The 19,522-nt window shown below is 39.4% G+C and overlaps 1 protein-coding gene and 1 long non-coding RNA gene across 3 annotated transcripts; both read left to right on the forward strand.

The window, feature by feature from the left end:
• The first annotated feature begins 9,109 nt into the window (after window positions 1–9,109).
• LOC124175231 lies at window positions 9,110–10,291 on the forward strand. The gene is made up of 2 exons (XR_006869125.1): window positions 9,110–9,179; window positions 9,268–10,291. It is a non-coding gene; the product is annotated as an uncharacterized LOC124175231 (long non-coding RNA).
• A 324-nt stretch (window positions 10,292–10,615) lies between these two features.
• Window positions 10,616–19,245, forward strand: LOC124175230 (zinc finger protein 510-like). 2 transcript variants are annotated; one of them, XM_046555252.1, is made up of 3 exons: window positions 10,616–10,931; window positions 14,027–14,598; window positions 15,805–19,245. In XM_046555252.1, the coding sequence occupies exons 2-3, from the start codon at window positions 14,041–14,043 to the stop codon at window positions 16,438–16,440; spliced, it is 1,194 nt and encodes a 397-aa protein (XP_046411208.1). In that variant the 5' UTR covers window positions 10,616–10,931; window positions 14,027–14,040; the 3' UTR covers window positions 16,441–19,245. The 2 variants fall into 2 exon arrangements, with proteins under 2 accessions (XP_046411208.1, XP_046411209.1); XM_046555253.1 differs by lacking the exon at window positions 10,616–10,931 and adding an exon at window positions 13,028–13,462.
• Window positions 19,246–19,522: the final 277 nt, after the last annotated feature.

The following is a 19,522-nucleotide window of genomic DNA, read 5'->3' on the forward strand; positions in this document are numbered from 1 at the left end:
TGACGGTACTATTTCAAATTGATGGTAATTATATTGCTGGAAATTTATCTCATTACCAATGTATTTTGTGTTAAATGACGAAGTTGTGAATTTGAGAAATGCTCAAATTAATATACTGAAAAAGTTGATCGTCCAAGTCGTGAAAGTATTACCTCCGTCAATACAAAATGTGATGCTATTTTCGCAATCACAATTTACTCCTTCACTAGGTTCTTGTTGCTTAGAGGTGACTGAAAAACAGGAACCAAGACAAAGTTTTATCTGCAGTTTCTCATTCTTGATTTGAAATTTCATTTTTTTTTCTTCTTATCGCAGAGTCAATATGACAATGAACGCTGAAGTCGGCTTATACGATAAGTTCAGTTGATTTGTCCTTACACGCAAGTCGCAATTAATCTTGCTTGCGGAAATGAAAGCGCATATGTTGACTCGTTCGGGAGGGGGGGGATCTCTCCGCGTTATTGTGGATCTACTCATTACTTAACCCCGACATTGTATTTCTGTGCAAACAACCACGTGGCCAGAATCCATAAGTGAGAAGATATGTGGGTAAACAATACGAACCGATAACGGAAAGTGATTTGCTTTTGGCACCGAATTCGTCGGAAGATTGGCCAGACTCGATCAAAGGTACATCGTAGACTTTTGCCTTTTGGCCACGGAAGATATATTTGTAGTTCATGGTGCTTGTAGTGTGAAATCTTTCTTTCCAGTAACCAGATATTTGAAATTGAGCTCAGCTTTGCTCTGTTACGTGAGAAAGCTCTGACCCGTGTTTGACGGCATGTTATTGGAGTAACAAAGTTCCATCCATTTCATACTACAAGGCTTCGTCTTACAAGGCCGCGGAGACTCGGTGGCAAAAGGCTCTCGCTCAAATTTTAGCGCCCCGAGTTTCAGGTTTTGTCAAACTGCCAATCACCCCGGTACAGATGGCGAGAAGGGACGCTATCAACTCCTGGGGCAAGGCGAGGTTGTCTCCGATTGCTTATTCATGAAAATTCGAACGGACGGTACGACGTACGACGCTACTTTGAAAGAAAGCCCATTTCCTCGAGCACCTTCGGTCTGACTATAGGTATAACAGCTGTCTCACGGCGCTCTATCAGAATCAATTTCAAAGCCTATCTCAACTCGTATCATTGTACAAATCTGAACATCTGCATGTCTGCATTTGCATAACATGCTCCATTCTACTATACCCACCCTGCTTCTCTCGCCGTTACGCAACGATTCGATGCACGTGGCAAGGCTCTCACGCTGCAAGGGTGGATGTGGCGCGATGCATGCACCGATAAATATGAGCTTGTTATAAATGTATCCAGGCTTCATGGATCCCTTAACTTGACATGTGGTGAAATTATAGAGATATCGATTTCTCATTGCAATTGGCACGCGCACGGAACGCCACGTTGTCTCGCAAGCTTCGATGTACTATGTTATTAATACGTCGTCTCACGGAGAGCCTACGGATGTATTCTCTATGATTACACCATGCAGTAATAGACGCAGTATAGTCAGATCACTTAGACGGGAGAGTCGGCCGTCTCTCGCTTTTACCCGCAACACCTGCACACACTGTATAACACATTAAAGTACGTACTATTAAACTTGTACTACAGGGAGGTGCGTGTTTTTGCTTCAATAAGAACCTCTGGATTCACACAAATCGAATATGCTGAAAAAGTTTTGGGTAATGAAATATGGTATAATAGGAATGAAAGAGGTGAGAAGGACTTTCTAATTTCCTTCACAAAACTTCTTGCAAAATGCTACTCACGGCCCTTTCTGTGAGACAATAATATTTTCATACGTATACGTACAAACGTAAGTGTAGTTTTAGCTTTTTTCTTCACATACATGTGACTACGGGATAAATCTGCGTTGTTTGTGATGGATGGATCTGACCATTATCATTCTAGGGGAAAAGTGGAGTCAGTTTTAGTAAAATTGGACCAGTGAAAGCGAGGAAAATAAAGCTTCACTATTGATATTACAGTCATAAACTTCAGCGATCTACGATACTATTTTTAAATTATGCATACAACCGATATCCTTATAATTGGAGCTCCAGTTGCACCAACATACCATAACAAAAAGATAACAGTTTACTGCTGAGCAATAGCTGCGTCGTTATTACCAATATATTACCTTCAAAACCCTCGCTCGCTATAGCTCGCTCGGAGTCGGTATGCCGAGTATGGCTGACTGTTGTACTCATTCGATCGCTACGTTCGCTCACTCGATTGGATTAGCCTTGCTGTCAGTGGTTTACCGGATATTCGTAAAATGGTAAAATATAACTGTCTACCTGATAATTGTGCTCGGATGGATCGTAGTGTTTTTTTTTTCTTCTTATTTTTTGTAGAAACTTTTTAAGGACTACCAAGACGCACCAAAAATTGAAATTAACAAAGTCGTACAGTGAGGATGTAGATTTTCTGAACGTCGATTATCCGAATCGTTAATTATCGAAATGAATGAAATAACATTAATAATTTTTGGCGGTTACACTCTTATGCAATTACCGTAGTAGATCATTTTCTCAATTTTCATCAGGACCAAAAGATCGTATCTACCAGCACATACGACCTTTTACCTTTAGTCAATTAATTTATACTTTAGCCTAGAAGTGAAAAAAAATACATTTTTGGCAGATACGACCTTGTGGAATTAGTCGACGTAGGATTTGATGGTTGAATCAGTAGCAGAAGGTCATATCTATCAGTCCAAAGGACCTTTGTCTCAGGATTAAGCTGTTATTCAACTTCGCCGTTTCTCATCATTGTTTCACGTTTTGAGCCGACATACGATCAAAAAAAATATACGCACTTTTGCCTTTTTCAACATCAAAACGTGGTAAGATGGCGCTTATGACCTTACGCCAGTAGACATACAATATAGAGTAATACGTAATTATCCATCGTAAATATTATTCGCGTTTATTTTCCGATTGAAGGCTGTTTTTCAGATAAAACAATCGTATAAGTAATCATGAATTGAGCAGAAACTAATGGAAGGAAGAAATCGCTAAAATTATGCAGGAAAATAGACTTATGTGCGCAACCTACGCTGCGCTAGTCCACGACGTCAAAATCCTCGACGTAAAGAACCTGCAGTGTCAAACCTACTGAGCGCTAATCCTGGACGTTCAGAGTACGACGTCGAGGACGCGAAGCGTCGAAACTACGGAGGGTTTAGTCCTCGATATCGAGATACGCCACGTACAGAACCTGGAGCGTGAGTCGTGGACGTGGAGATCCATCGGGTACAGGACCTGGAGTGCCGAACCTACGGAGCGCTAGTTCTGGACATCGAGGTCCACCACGCAGTGGACCTGAAGCGTTAGTCCTGGACGTCGAGATCCACCTTGTAGAGAACCTGAAGTGCCAAAACTTCGAAGCACTTGTGGTGGACGAGTACCTCCAGTAGGATGTAGGAACATAGAGGATCTGAAGCGCTAGTCCTGAAAAATGAGATCCATCAGGTAGAGAACCTGGAGCACCAGATCCAAGAGGTTGAGGACCTGGTGCTCAAAATCTGCGCTTCTCTCTACTGTACGTTTATTTCCGGACTGAGGAATTCGGTGAACTGATTTTCATTGTCGATGATTATCGATCGTTAACGTTAGAAGAGGAAAAATTTTCGATAACGTCAAAATTCAATTGCTAGACCTCCGGACATCCGAAATTTTCGCCTTTGAAAATCCGGTGCATTAAATATGTGACATGGCGTTTATTGTAATTATTCCTTTGTTGAATTTGTTATGTACAAATGTTCCAAAAAAGGGGTTGTCCGAACTATTTTGAAAGAAATCCAAAAAATTTCATTTAGTACATTTACATGCATGAAAATGTGAGGAAATATATGAACACAGTATTACTAAAGCGGCAGTATAATGCCGTCGCACAAGCACTGAAAATCTAATAAACAACCTAAATTGGTAAATTCAACCAGGATGTAGGTGATTAGCAGAAATAATTTAATTATCAAAATATTCAACACAAGTGACCACGGGTGCTGTCTCTCTCTCTCTCTCTCTTTCTCTCTCTCTCTCTATCTATGTATCTCTCGGGTGCCATGCCAACTTCTGATTACTAATTACATTATACGATTAGTCTGCATATCATGATATCACACACCTGTTACCAACCAGGAGCTCGCATAGATATCAACAACAGTACAAATACGGTACAGCTTAAGCTTGTGCGCATAAAAAAGAACGCAGATTAGCCGCTCGCTTACGCTGGGCTATTTTAATCTCGCTTCGTTGGTTGAGTGGATGATAATTCGTTTCAGCTTCATTTAACTGTTATGTTTGCTATTTGAGGAAATGGATCTCATCGTACAAACACCATGGGCGCAAGTAGGTACACAAACGTTGTCATCCTCCAGAGTGCGGAAGCGCAGTTTGGGCCGTGACATTGCCGATTATTTGAATTTTTACATCAGACTAATGAAAAGTTCAGGGTGCTAAATTTTGTAATGGAACGATATGAAAACAAGAATTGTTCAAGATGTACTAAATACCTGCAGGGTATGCACCGTTCAAATGGACAAGGCTGTAAGTTTTGCATGAGGCTGGAAGAAAGGTTTACATTTCAAGGAAATGGAATAGGGCTTATGACGGACGCAGGAATTTAAAAACTCGGGACAATAGCGTATGGGTAGGTAGAAAGAATTAAAATAGAATTGAGTTGGTAAACAAATGGGGAAATGAAGAGACAGCTATTAATGACAGCAAAGAAGCCATTGATACTGTCGAAGTTACCATATAAAGTGGTATCGTCGACAATAATACATTAATACTGTTTAATAATGCAATCTCAATGTTCCATCATTGTAAATTTATGCCTCGTACTGCATCTTAAGATTTCTTTTTAAATTTCCAGCCATCTACAGATTTGTGGTGGGAAATCCTTGCTGTGAATCATAAACATCGGAGTCCCTCCAGAGACAATCCAGAATTTAATTCAAATTATACGTTGTGCCGGTTTGATGTAAAAAGCAGCGGGGAAAAAATTTGACACATTATAACATCATTGACTTTGTTGATAATAATGGAGTAATTAGTTTTAAAACAGTATTACAATTTACGATAAAATGACACTAATTAAGAATCTCTCTATCTAATAAAAAAGTTTCAAACAAATGAACGTAGAAAAAGATTATAATAACAATAGTAAAAAAAGATTATAATAACAATAGTATACGCATGAAGTTGGCGGTGGGGTGAGATCCCGAAAACAAAACAAAAAGCATCTAGCAAACCCTTTGACAGCTGTCATCGGCTGTTTATGACAGTCTTTGACAAATATCTTTATAGGTATCTGTTTCTGACGCGCAAAAAATGAACATGCAAACGAAAATTATCAAGATGATTCCCGACAGGAATTGTCTTTTTCGCGCTTTGGCGTATCGTGTATACGGCACTCAAGATCGACACGCAGAGGTAAGACTGAGTATCGTTTCAAATATAGTGGATAATTGGTCTACATTTGCGGGTTTTATTACAGGTAATGAGTCAAACGGTGCTGTGATTAGGTGACCTGGTGATTACAAATCACATATGAATAAAAATGCAATATATGCAGCTGCGGATATTTTTAAGATACGTTTAATCGTGTATCGCGAAGAACAAATTCATCCACACCGGATCGGATAACAAAATGCACGGAAAAAAAAATTCTGTTCGGCGAGCTGTATTCTACAGCTCCAGTAACTATACGCACTCTACGGTCTATCTTGTAGTTACAGCAACTATATATTAGTCAGCTCTGATAGCTGCAAGTTGTTCAGCTCTCACAGCTGAATGGTTTTGCTCTAAGAGCTGTAAGTTGCGCTGTGCTCTGGTGCGTTGACATATTTCATAACCTTCAAATTTCATGAGTATGATTTAAATACAGTTGATAGATAATTGTTTAAATAGTCCATTCAAATATGTAAATGACACTGAATAAATAATGATAATAATGATGAAAAATAATACTAATAGCAATATAATTGTACTATTTAATAATAAGCGCTGTGAGCGGAGCCGAAAAATTCTGGTCTAGATCTTCGAACGAAGCTGTTTAGCTGAGAGAGCTGAACAACGTACAGCTATGACAGCTGACTAACAGTCAGTTATACGAACCATGCAGTGCTCTTCCAATAACAGAACGTTTAGTTCGACGAACTGTTTACAAGTAACTATCTAATATTTAGTTCCACGAGCTGAATTTTTTTTTCCGTGTGGAACACAATTCTCGCTACTCTTCACCGGCGACGGAGACAGTGGACACTTTTGATGTCTTGCAGAACCAAAATAAAATTCAGATAGTGAGTAATAAGTATGAAAAGTAACAATCAAATAATAGTAAATCAAAATATATCACCAACGAGTCAAAAGGGCAGCCACGATTTACGATGACAATGGAGAAAGGAGGAGTTTCAAGCAGCAGGCAATATTCGTATAACCAGGAAAGAGGACGACCAGGATCGATGTTGACCACAAGAGAAAGAGGTGTTTTGCGGAATGAACATCAACGCAAATATAGAAAAAATAATAATATAAACAAGGTGATTTTGGAGAATAACCGGCAGAGCGGCAGTAAAAATAATTCAACGAAGGGTGTCGAAGAATTAGAAGAATCGATTGCGATGATTGATTCGGAAAATAAATCGAGAGGACGACCAACCAATGTGATGGACATAGAAGAGCGAAAAATTAGACGACGGGAACAGCAGCGAAAATATAGGGAAGCGAACAAAAAATATCATACTGGCTTTTCAACCAACGAACAGAAAGGAGTTTCAACCAGCAGACAAGGCGATGAAGATGGTGGATGGTCGGAAGTATCACAAAGGAAAAAGGAAAATAAAATTTTAAGTGCGAAGAACCAAATAAGCCAGAGAATAATAATAAACAAATATTCCTATAACCAGGCAAGAGGACGACCATGATCGATGTTGACCACAAGAGAAAGAGGTGTTTTACGGAGTGAACAGCAACATAAATATAGAGAAAAAAATAATGTAAAGAAGGTGATTTTGGAGAATAACGGGCAGAGCGGTAGCAAAAATAATTCAGTAAGTCAAGGAGATAGATAGATATCAATAGAGAAGGAACACCAATTTTCAACCAACGAATGGAAGCTTAGATTGATGAAAAAAAGAAAAGTAAGCACAGAAGGAATTGAAGTGGACAGCAAGTGCAGGACCTGTCATTAAATCAACATGAAGAAATTCGCCTGTCTACTAGACAACGCGTAAGGAAATAGTGAGGCGCGAAGCGCCGAACAACGAGGCGCGCAGCGCCGAGTGCCCGAGGCGCGTAGCGCCGAGATGGGGTTGGCGCGCGAAGCGCGCAGGGGCGATGCCCCTAGTAGTAGAAATAATTTTTCTTACACAAAGTGAGTTGACAAAAGTTCATCCGAAATTTCAAATTATTTTGAGCTCAGAAACCAACTCCTGCAACCCCCTTTGTGACAGGAATTTATTTATTATAAACCGATCTCAAAAATGATAGCCACGCACAGGCATCCAGCCCTAAATGGTATAGTGAAATGCAATCGGGAAAATATTGTGAAACACGTATTTCATTTCAGTAAATGGCATAATTTTTACTACAACACCATTAATCAGTTCAGTGTTATAATTGTAACGATTTCTGATATCTCAACTATGCCTCGTTATATCTCCGCATGACGATTTTGGAGCTACAAAAATAGGACAGAATTTTGAACATAGTACGGTTGTGCTATGTATGTTGTTTTGCATCTAATGCTATCTACAAGACGAACATCAAAGATTCAATCGCCGCGTACAGTAGTTTGACAAATATACTCACAACAATTTGTAAAGTAGTTTCATAAGTACTTTGCCTTTACATTCTGTACGCTGATATTTGAAGAATTGTATTTCACAGTTTCATGAAATCAATCTCACGCAGTTGCAGTAGTTATTGCATGAAACGCGGCTGACCCGCAAGAATATTGGTTCGGACGTTGCATATACCGCGCATTTCAATTTAATTAGCACTCCGGCGGTACGGCCGTATTTTATTTTAAGCTCTTGCCTAGTATTCGGTGCGTAATCCTCACCATTACTTGATTGAAGAACTCAACCAGCTCCGAGAAATTGAGTAGACCACTCATACATGCATACGGCTCGAAGCCCGAAGGGAGGATTCCTCGCTAGTTGCGTAATCAAATTGTATGTCACTACATTTGTGTTCATGTTTTGCAATTCCAATAATGACGTGTTCGGCATCACTTACCTCGTTTAAGTGAATGCGAATCTCAAGCGATTCTCTTGTTTTCTATTGAACACTTAAAGATGAGAAGTAGGTTTACCCGATTTGACATCCTACTGCTGAAATCAGTCTTAATATGTAACCATATTTAACGTGAAATAACTTTCAAAGATTTGAGAATTCGCCGATATCGAGGAAAATATCGTTTTCCAGATATCGTACGTATTTCGAAAGCTGTTTCAAACTGGCGCAGAATCAATGTGATCATCGTTACATTTCTAATGTTACCATAATTGTTTGACATTTGTTGACAATAAGGTACTATTTTGGGTCGAACGGAATGACAGCTAAACAACTGAAGTACGATTCCATCGTTGTCATAGCGAATTTCAAAACTGCACGCAGAACAGTGGTCTCTTAATTCTCGGCAGATATTTTGGTTGGAAAAAAAGATAATAACCAAATATATGTCATGGAATAGAAATGAAAATATGATAAGGAGTGTGCATACCGCAACATGTTGTACGTGAAGTAACTGGCACAATTAATCAACGACACCTGCCAGGTACAGAAACGAAAACATTTGCATATTCGTATTATAATTTCATAAAAATCTTGCTCTTTGCGCATCGTATCAATTACGTGAGTACAACAGTAGAAAATTTGTAAGTTTTATTGTTAGTAGCAGTGTGCGGCAATAATATACGTGTCGTACGGGTGTTTCACCCTTCCAGCGTATCTATTATCCGTACTCATTTAATTAACACGCATTATAGGTAGGTCCAAACGAATCACGCATGTGCACGCCTCCCGACGTAGAGTTGTTCGCCATTTGGCCATCGCTTTTTAGGGCGCCCTAGTGCCGCTAGACTTGCGCATTGAACTCGAAAGGGCGTACAACTATTTGGTTCTTAGCACCTGGGAGCTTCAGTTTCAATTAATTGTAAGTTATAGAATATGCTAAAGCTGCGTAAAATCACATCAATTTTATTTGTTTGAACGTTTAAAAGCGACGTCCGAATTTATTGCAGATAATCCGCACTCCGTGGTCGAAAAAATTTGGTGTTCCAGTCATTGCGATGTCACAGATCGAAATATCTTCGAAAGAAGATCAAAGCGTCGCCAGTGTTTAAAAGTATCCTTACCATTCATTACCTTCAGTTGATAATTGTTCAAACTCAAACAATATTTGTTTCGACATATTGCTCAAGCAACAATTTCATTCTGCATTCTGTACTGACAAAGGCCATAGGAGACATCCTTTACTGACGATATGTTTTCGTCTCGAAATTTTCAGTGATCAGGCTCTTGTCGAACATGAAATTGTAACTCGTCTAGTTTTGGTAAACGTGGAATACCGCTCAATAAGGGATAAGAGCTATGAAGCCATTGGAAAGCAGAAACATGATATTAAGCGTATGTCAACGGTCATCGTATCGATTTTGTAACACTGTACGAGTTCATGGTGTAGAAATTTCACAGTTTTCAATCTCGATTTCAATCTACAAGCTTTCAACTGATCACCGTTAATTGATGATGAGCTATCGGGTTAGAGAAACAAATAGCCTTTTTCAAATTCATCCAGATTATTATTCATCCAGTTTCCGCAGTATAAATAGAAGTGAGAATTGGAATTCTGTCCAAAACCGGAATACATAAGCCCAGATAATCAAGAAAAATTTAGTCATTCTCGGACATCTTCAATACGTCTTGAAGATGTCTTATGCGCCGATCTAGTTCAAAACAACTTCAGGACGCTGATATCTAAATAAAAATGAGGTCGTATATACGCGCATGCTGTGGTAATATCAAGGAACATGGCTTCCAAAAACGAGACAGGAGCTGGATGTTATCCTCAATTCCGACTAATGTCAGCAAACGATATGCTGCATCCTAGTAACAATGATAGTTGTCAAAGTTTTTTCTCTCTTTGATACATCCCTTTTATTAGTTGGAATTTATACAACCAGTAGATAGATTACTCAATGGTCAGAGCAAAACTGGTGCTAATGACTCACCCATCTATAAGTTATTGCCGTACACATAGCGCAGACTTAAGACTACTGAAAACTGTCACATAACGTGGTGAAGAAATGACGTTATATGAATGTTAAAATAAAAATCTTATACTTCTAGAAACATCTCCTTTGTCTACACTTAACGATTCTCGTCCAATTATTATTATAAAGTATTGGAGACAAAGAATGGATTCAAATTCCTTAAGCCTGCGGTGAATGTGAGGTGATTGTGAGACCCCGGATTTTCCAATCACTTCTGCCGGTTTTTTTTTCCATAAAAGTCAACGTGGGGGGATTTCGAGAGTTGGTCGGGGTTCGGTGCCGAGTGCTCACGGCCCTGGGTAACGTTTCGGTTCGGACGATCGCCGCCGTTCGAGTTGACTTGTGTGTTGGATACCTAGCGGCACGGCGCAGCGCACAGCGCAGTAGCACACTTTCTTCGGGCGGCAGAAAGTGAGTGACGGGTGGTCGTGGGCAAACGGTAGACTCTCTCCCTCACCGCTGCATCCCGAGGTCTCCCGTGGTATTCACCCGTGGTCGTTTAACAATCCCCGGAACCGTCCTGTCGCAAAGCTCGTTTACTCCTCGTTTGCACCTGGGGCTGGCCCGGCTGGCCTGCTCCCCTCGATCAGACCGAAACCATCGCAGCTGGCAGCGGGAGCGGCCAGAGAATAACGGTGAGTCACGTAGACTATACATATAGGCGCGCGTCTGGAGGATGCGTTAGACCGTTGACCACGGCTCTTGCGGCTTATGTAGTGAGGCTGTGGATTTCTCCTACTTCTCGCTGCCTACCGTACCACCGATATTCAACTTCTCCTACACTCAGGGTCGTCCGAGTGTTGCGTGCGTACGCGGGCTTCTCCATGTACATACATACATACGTATTAAACATTTCAAGGCCTCCTGAGACACCTCATCCTTTTCGATGATTCGCTGATACTGACAACGATCGCTGATTTGCCACCGTGATGCACGTGTGACCAGAACATGGTGTACATGGGACTTTATTTCATTTGGAGCGCCCTGCTTTCAAACCTTGCTCTTCCATTTTATGTCGACTACGTCTTCGTCGCGCCTTAAATCTAATATTCAGACTCCCGAAGCGACTTTTGTGTTGGTTTGCGATCTTGGGTAAGACAGTTGCGATTGGTTATCATTTTCGTAAGTTCAGACGGAGACGTGGTCTTTATAGCTATTTTCGCTGAGCATAGACTGTTTGCTTTATCCAATGGCGCCAAGCACTATTTCACCGTTACGGAGGCAGTTGTACGTATTTAGAACAACTGATCATCCGCTTCCCTGCCTATTGAAATCCGTCATCGAGTGCGATATTGACTAAACTTTAGTGCGGATATTCTACTTATGATACTATATTTTCACTGCAATTCTGTCACCGATTTTACACAGCATAATCCGGTGCCGCTAGAATTCTATCGATATTCCACAGAAACTCGTAGCAATTCATCATCAGACGGTATGTTTAGATTTTAATCGATAATCCTTTCTTTCGCGTGAAATACAACTCATCATTGAAGTCTTGTGCCACTACATAAACACTTAGTTGCGTCATCTTCCATTTGAAATTGAAACACAACAGCACATACTTGACAGGATTTATATCATAACTTCAGTATTTGTAGAATCCTAATGTTATCTATACAGCACTAAAGTAATATTGTTATGAGTTTGATCATCCATGTTCTGTGATAACAACCTGCGAGATTGACAGTCACATTTAATACATGAAGAGGTACATTTCATCGTTCGCAAATCTTTTTCAAATATTTTCTATTTTCAACATAATCTTGGATATAAGTTTCTTTGTAACGCTTTTTAATAATTATAATGTCAATAGTCTTTTTGTATCACGTAAGCAGGATCTTGCGACCATCTGTATTTGTATACAGGTGGCGTTACGTAGCTTTTCAAAATAAATTTGACATTCATCTCGCCACGTGTATGAATATCTGTATGCTAGCAAGAACGACTCATCGCCATCATATCGATGCTGTATGAAAATTATATTCTGTCGATGAATCGTATGTTTTAAAAATATTCACACCATTCAACATCCGTCAAGCAAATAAGTATTGAATTATCTTTAGAGTGATTTAACTTCTAATTGTTTGACATCTGTTCAAGCGACGATAGTTCATATTGGACTTCACATGTATTTTAGTATTATTTACGAGTAGTCGCGGAAAAAAGACAGTAATTTTTTTAATGAAATTGGAATCCACTACATAAAACTGTTAGTTATGTTATTCGAACTATTATTCCTGATAATTTTTAATTAACTTTTAAATGATGTAGTTCATCAGCTGATTCAATGGTCACTATTTGTCATCCCGTATAACATACCAGTTCTTAGCAACCAAGGAAAATTACACGTATTTAGACTCATACACGCTTAAGCATCACGGAAGCAAAGAGCTGTACGTAGCGCCATTCTACATGCAATGTCAAATAAAAATATCCAAAAACTTTATGTTTTACTCAAGAATAATGGCAGAAAATTCATTCCAGTGATAAGTGTTATTCAATTACAAAAATACATTTCTTGGCTTTATTGTAAACGTCATTTCATGTACAACGGCCCTACTTACAGCTTTTCCGCTTCAGTGATGCGTAAGCGTGAATAATATCGTCAAAATTAGTGAAATTTTACTCGGTCAGTAAAGACTAACTATGGCATCCACTTCATGTAGGTGAGAGTTGTGATCCATGCCCATAAAATATGTGAAAATGCCACCTGTATGTTTCTTACCTGCGCAGAAACAAATTTCCTCATGGATAATTCATGTACAACTAAAAATCAGATTTAAAAATTAAAAGTCATTGGGGGCGTCGCGTCGCGCCGATGGAAAGTGAGGATTGGGAATTGAGTTACAGAATAGAAGAAGAAAATGCGTAAAGATTTTCTTCTCACATGTACTCCCTGGTCATAAAGTTTATTTTATATATCTTCGCCGCCTACTTTCGTTTTTATCAACAAATTGCAATAGGTAACCACACGCGCTTTCGAAAGGTGTAGACATGAGTTGCTTTCCAACGAATCTAATTCCACAAGCTGTTGGTAAGCGTTTTTTGCCGATCGGTTAACACGAACCTTAAGAATCTCGATTTAGGACAATATGGACACCATTCGCAGTTCAAATATTACTGGAACAGGACGGCCACTCGTCTAGAAAAATTGGAAAACCGGGTAATGTCAAGAAAACGTTTGCGATGGGAAAGTCAAAAAAATGTATTTGAATTTTAGCTTCATTTTGGCCAGAGAAACAGGGAAAAGTCGAGGAATTATGAAAACCTAATTCAGTTAGGATGGTATAAAACCCAATAACCCATGTTGTTGTTTGAGGGAGTTTTTTGGTTCTCTCCGGGATTCCGAATGTACGACACAATTATCAATGATTTTCATCAATAAACTGATTCTGGTACTCTATACCTCTTTAAGGTATGTTTTGCTGAATATCGAATAGAAATAGACCAAAATTGGCTATTTTATATAGCACATACCTGTATCAATTGTTTCAATTCCTTTTATGCTACGAGGATGAAATGGTACTCATTAATACGGGTTTTCGTATTACATGTCGATAATGAAAATGTAGTGAGTAAAAATCGATACGGATATTTCTACAGTATCCTTATATTTTACTTGAGTTTTCCCGTTGTTTTTTCTCTTATTGCAAAAAATTGAGTGGGTTAATTGAGTCAGGAAAAATTGTGGCCACCCTTCAATTTATCTGCACCATTTATTTTACAGTCGAGAAGAAGAAGATGACGATGAGCGCGACGGATTCGGAGAAGATAAAACTCGGCGGCTCTTCCGCCATCCACGTCGGTCCGATCGTGACGAGTGGATCCAACGAGACGATCTCGATCGTGATTCCGCTGTCGGCTCAGGTCTCGACGTTGGCCAGCCAAGTGACAACGGAGGAGGCGCGTTCCAGTGCCTGCAACGATTGTGGCAAGGATTATCCGGCCACTGCTACTGCCCCAGGACGATCCCGACCAGCCGACAACTCGAAGGGATGCCCTTTTCCCACCTGCAGTCGCTACGGCAGGGCCTTCTCCAGGGCGCACGACCTCAAGCGACACATAGCTCGGCATGAGGCGAAGAAAGAGAGGCTTTCGGACACCGTCAACGTCCGCGTTCATCGCTGTTCGACCTGCGGTGAACATTTTCTCAGCGACGCTGTACTGCAGAAACACTCACAGATCCACGACAGGACGATTCAACGCGAGGAGGAATCGCAGAATTTTCTTTGTCATATTTGCAAGAAGAGATATGGCCACGAAAAGAAACTCAAGGTTCATCTGGCAACGCATGATAAGGTATTGCAATTAAGTGTAGATTCTGGATTAAAAATATGTTTTTTCTTTTAATATACTTGGCATGAGGCTCAACTGAGTCTTTTCATTAGAAACGAAAGCAGGCAGGATATGTATTTTGCAATTGGGCTTGATTAAATTTTAAGAAACGTTCTTTATGTGTCGTTGAACTGTCGGCATCGGTTATGGAATTTTAAAATAATCCAAATGCTTCGTGTCTGCATGATGTCATGATTGAAAATAATCTCTAGTAACATTAGCGTGGTCTTGATTTGCGGATTATACATTTTTTCATCGCGACTTACCAAAACCTATTGCAAGTAATTGAAAACATTCGTCTTTAAAATTAAAATTTGAAGCACTTATATTAGTGGCTAAAAAATTCTTCCCCCGGATGGCCGACTTCTGTATTTTACACTGAATACAGAATGTCGCAAGAAATTGAAATGAAAATTACGTTGAATCTGTCGGACTTAAACACACAAGCTCACAGGAAGATGATTGACGGACGATTTAATATCTGTACATATATTGTCGATATTAACGAGAAATTTAGGTTCAATAATTTCCATAAAGTGATTACAATTCAAATTGTATTACCATTTCATCCACGAGTCGCCTGATACGATTAACACTTTCAACTGATGCCGATTGGATGTGTACTTTGAAACTTGTATATTGATGCAAAGATTTTAAACGTGACTTGGGGGCTTTATAAATATCGTGAAGTTTATGTACGATCTGCTTTTAATATCGAAGCTTCATACATCCAGATGGGGTGATGACACACAAAAATAGATTTGATGGATGTACAAGGGATTTATTTGACTGGAAAAAAAAATTGGTCCTGATTCACGTTTCAGAACAATCTTTATTTCGCAATTACAGAATTATATGAAATGCATTAAATTATAATAACGCGAAACAGATTCATATTTTAAAAACTTGACTATTTCAAAATCAATGATTTATTCATAATGATGAACCTACAGAATAGTGATTTTCACCCCGCAATGTTTCAAACCACTGATCCACTTGTTTCTATAAGAATATGATACATATTGTCAAATACTCTTTAGGTTGAATTCAAACTTTTAATCTCGACGAAGAACTTACAAAGAAAGTAATTAATAGTTTGTGATTTAAACCACGAGAACATGATTATGGTGGGTATCTAATAAGTGAGAAATGATCATACTTTTATTCTAGAAATCAATTTCCACGATGTGCGCTCTATGCGGTCTGAGGTTTGAAGACGACGGTCAATTGCAGACGCACATGAAGGAGCACACAAGCTGCGGCCTCCTTGGAGCACAGACGTCTTTGGGAAGCATCAGGTCACTACCTCAGATCGATAATACGGAGGAGGAGTTTTTCACAAATGAGGAACACCTTGACAAGGTTCAAGGGAAGACGTTCGCGGCTTCGGAGCAGCCCGCGATCGCGGACGTTGACAAAAACGCGAACAACAACGCACCTGACAAAATCCGTTGCGACTATTGCTGGAAGACGTTCAAGTCAAAATGGACGTTGAACTCGCATGTCGCTGCCCACGAGGGCAGGTTCCAATTCGATTGCGATCAATGCGGCAAAAGGTTTGTCCGTAAGAGCCACTTCGAGGGTCACAGGCGGTCACACGAAGCCGCACGACCGTACGCCTGCGAGATATGCGGGAGCACCTTCAAGCAGGCAAAGCATCGCAGGGAGCACATCAAGAGGAAACATCCTGGAACTCGGAATGCCGTCCAGAATCTCTTGGACAGTATCAGCGCTTGCGTTTCTGAGGAGTCCTCGATCGACCAACCCAAGTTCACTCTTCTCGTTCCTGTAGAGTTCAACCCATGAGTTCTGCAATCTTGTTACACCATTCGTTTGCCAAAAGATTGCCGAAGCGTGTAGAGGAAAATTTATGCCAACATTAATTGTTGATACCATTGTTCCTATTTCGGTATGTGGAGACGTGGTACCATCAATTTTTTGTTAATAGGTCGAGGAATAGTATACAGTGCTACAAATGCGGAAAGTGGGCTATTTTCGTTGAATTTGAGGTCTGCAGCGTGGGCTGAAGGCGTGCTGCTATCGCACGAGTATTGTATGAACGCAGCATGAGCCTAGGTGTGCGCTGCCAGTAATCACACGAATCAGATATCGTCTACCCGTACTCGTGACACACGCTATTTATTGTATATATATAATTTCCGTGAAGGAAAGTTTCTTTTGAGAAGCACTGAAGGCGCAACTCACAGCGCGTCAAATTGAGGCTAATTAACTTATGCTCAAGATACAGTGTGGAAAATTCAGTTACTGCAATTACGCATGCGCAAAAACTAGTCTAGTGTGGACAATAGAACATTTCAGCTCTGCGCGCGCTCCAAAGCTGTTTTTCCGAATTGTTTGAGAATGGGGCACTTTACGCACGCTCCTTAGATTTCGAAAATTGAACTTTCCAAGCACGTTTCAAAGTAATATTTATAAGTACAAAACAGTATCTAGCCAGGTTGTAATACCTTTTTTTCTACCACCTTGTTCACGATTTTTCAAATCGTTCTCATCATGACTAGATATGGTAGATGTCATAGTGAATAGCAATTTCAATACACTCATTGTAGTACCTACCTACACGGTAATTAAATGTTGTTTTTGTCTACTTTAACCGGTTGCTTACTGGCTCCATTACTCTACTTTAAACATAACAATACACATTGGAAAAGAATATTTAAAACGAACTGACGTGCCTTTAGGATTTTTTTAATCATCGTCTTTCACCTCGGTAGTTGCATATTCTTTCGATGGACGATCACCTTTCCTGCTGCTGCCTGTTATTCTTAGTAGTCAGAGTATAGACAATTCCAAGGAATCTAATTATATGCTAGTTCAGTTTGAAGTTATCTACTTTACAATTGTTTTCAACAAAGGAAATTTAAACAGAAAATAAACAGGAGTATCATATATTACTATAGAAAATGAAAATTGAATATACCTGTAAAACTATAATCGAAAAATGCCTTTAGGACACGATAGTTCTTTATAATATACCATGTGTCAAGATTTTTACATAACCATATTACAGAAAATTTCTAACGACAGAAGAATGTATGATCAATGCTGTTAATGTTATAAATCAGTTATTCTCGCAGTGTAGAAAATGTATTGTGGTTACAATTTATGCCTATATAAACCAAAAACGTCGGTGATTGTACAATTACTTGAATACAGTAATTAAAAAGATCACAGGTACATGTGGATTGATTATGCTATGAATTGTGAAGCATGGTCGTTGATGTTGCACTGAAGGTTTTGGGAATGTGGCAATTGTCTGATGTATTGTTCGATTGTGTGCTTTACTGCACATATTTGAGAATTCGTATAGTTAAGGGTTTGCGACATAAATCGAGATACTTGTACTCACAGAGCGAGACAAGTACCGTTTCCAAATGCCGACTACGAGTTACAGTTACTTAGCAATACCAAGAGATCAGTGAATTCAAGTCGACATTGTGTTGTTTTATCGGCACAGATAAATTCTATCGTGTTGATCTGTGGAAACTGCGTATCTGTGACAAGGGACGCTAATAATAATAAGGAAGTGTCGATTTGTTGTCTAGTGCAGTTTTTAGAAAATGATCAAAGGCTTGTATGATCGAAAGTATTTATCATGAATGGGGATATCCCAGTCTGGAAGCACGCTTTAAGGGTCAGAATCATGATTCTTTTTATGAATCAACTAGCCGCCGGCTTGTATTTGCGGTCAGCTTTGTTTTTCCTGCTAGTGCAAGCCTTGCAGTAAAAAGGTATGATAACAATAATAAGCACTTTCTTAGAATAATAACAAATAACACTTGTCACACCGCACAGAGTTGGGAAGCCTCTCTTTTTCCATGTTTCGTCGCTGAAAACAATATGACCAATCGGTTCTGCACACTTCTGAGCTGCTGCTGTTGACTTTTTCATGACACAGAATCTTCGCCGCACACCAGATATTTTTATTTGTACTTGAATATGCGGTCTTAGTAATTAGTTTAAATGAATCTGATACCACAAAACTTTTGAATACCAGCTAAGCCATGTCCTAACAATTTCAGGATGAAATCAATACGACCGTTTATATCATAAGCGTGACCTCCGATAGGCGGACTCAAAGGATCTCTTGTGTCGCAGGATTCACAGTTTACAAGAATTTTAAAACGCATCCCACGAATACTCAATGCAAAAAACTCTACGTTGCCATCACAAACTTTGCTCTTTACTTAATCACTGATAGCCGAAAATACAGCAACAAAATGTAAAATTCTTTATCCGAATTTGGCATTGATTTCTGTTCCTCGATATATTTTTCAGTTTTTCAGTCGATGTGCTCGTGCTCGCTGTTTCCATCGCTTCATATTACTGTATTTACCGGTAGCTACTTTTTTCTAGATTTGCACAGTCTACCGGGACTTATTTTCGAACCTTTGTGATCGACACAAAAACATCTTGGCTTTTTCTTTGTTAGAAAGTGTCCCGACTGACCGTCACGCCGATTCCCCGGATCTCCGAAAAGTCACGACGAGCACCGTTTCCTATAAACGACTGTAATTTCGTCTTATTCTTGAATTTTTTTCTATCATATTGGCTCAAGATACGCGTGAAGGATTCGACTTCAAAGATATAAAGATATACGAAAAAAAATAAATATATGTTTCGAAATTTCCAGACTGAAATACCCCCTTGATTGTTCACTGTTGATTACGTATTACAAAGCGATGAACCTTATTTATTTACATTTGTCCGTTGCTCAGTCAATTCATAGTAAATTAAAAATTATCATTATTACGTACGAATAGGTACATGGGCCTCGGACTACAATAAAATATTAGAAAATGAGCAAGTTATAGCAATCTATGCGTGGGACGAAAGCGTTATATGTTTTAGAGTATATAAATCAACG

Source organism: Neodiprion fabricii, chromosome 2 (genome assembly GCF_021155785.1).
Source record: "Neodiprion fabricii isolate iyNeoFabr1 chromosome 2, iyNeoFabr1.1, whole genome shotgun sequence".
NCBI lineage: Eukaryota > Metazoa > Arthropoda > Insecta > Hymenoptera > Diprionidae > Neodiprion > Neodiprion fabricii.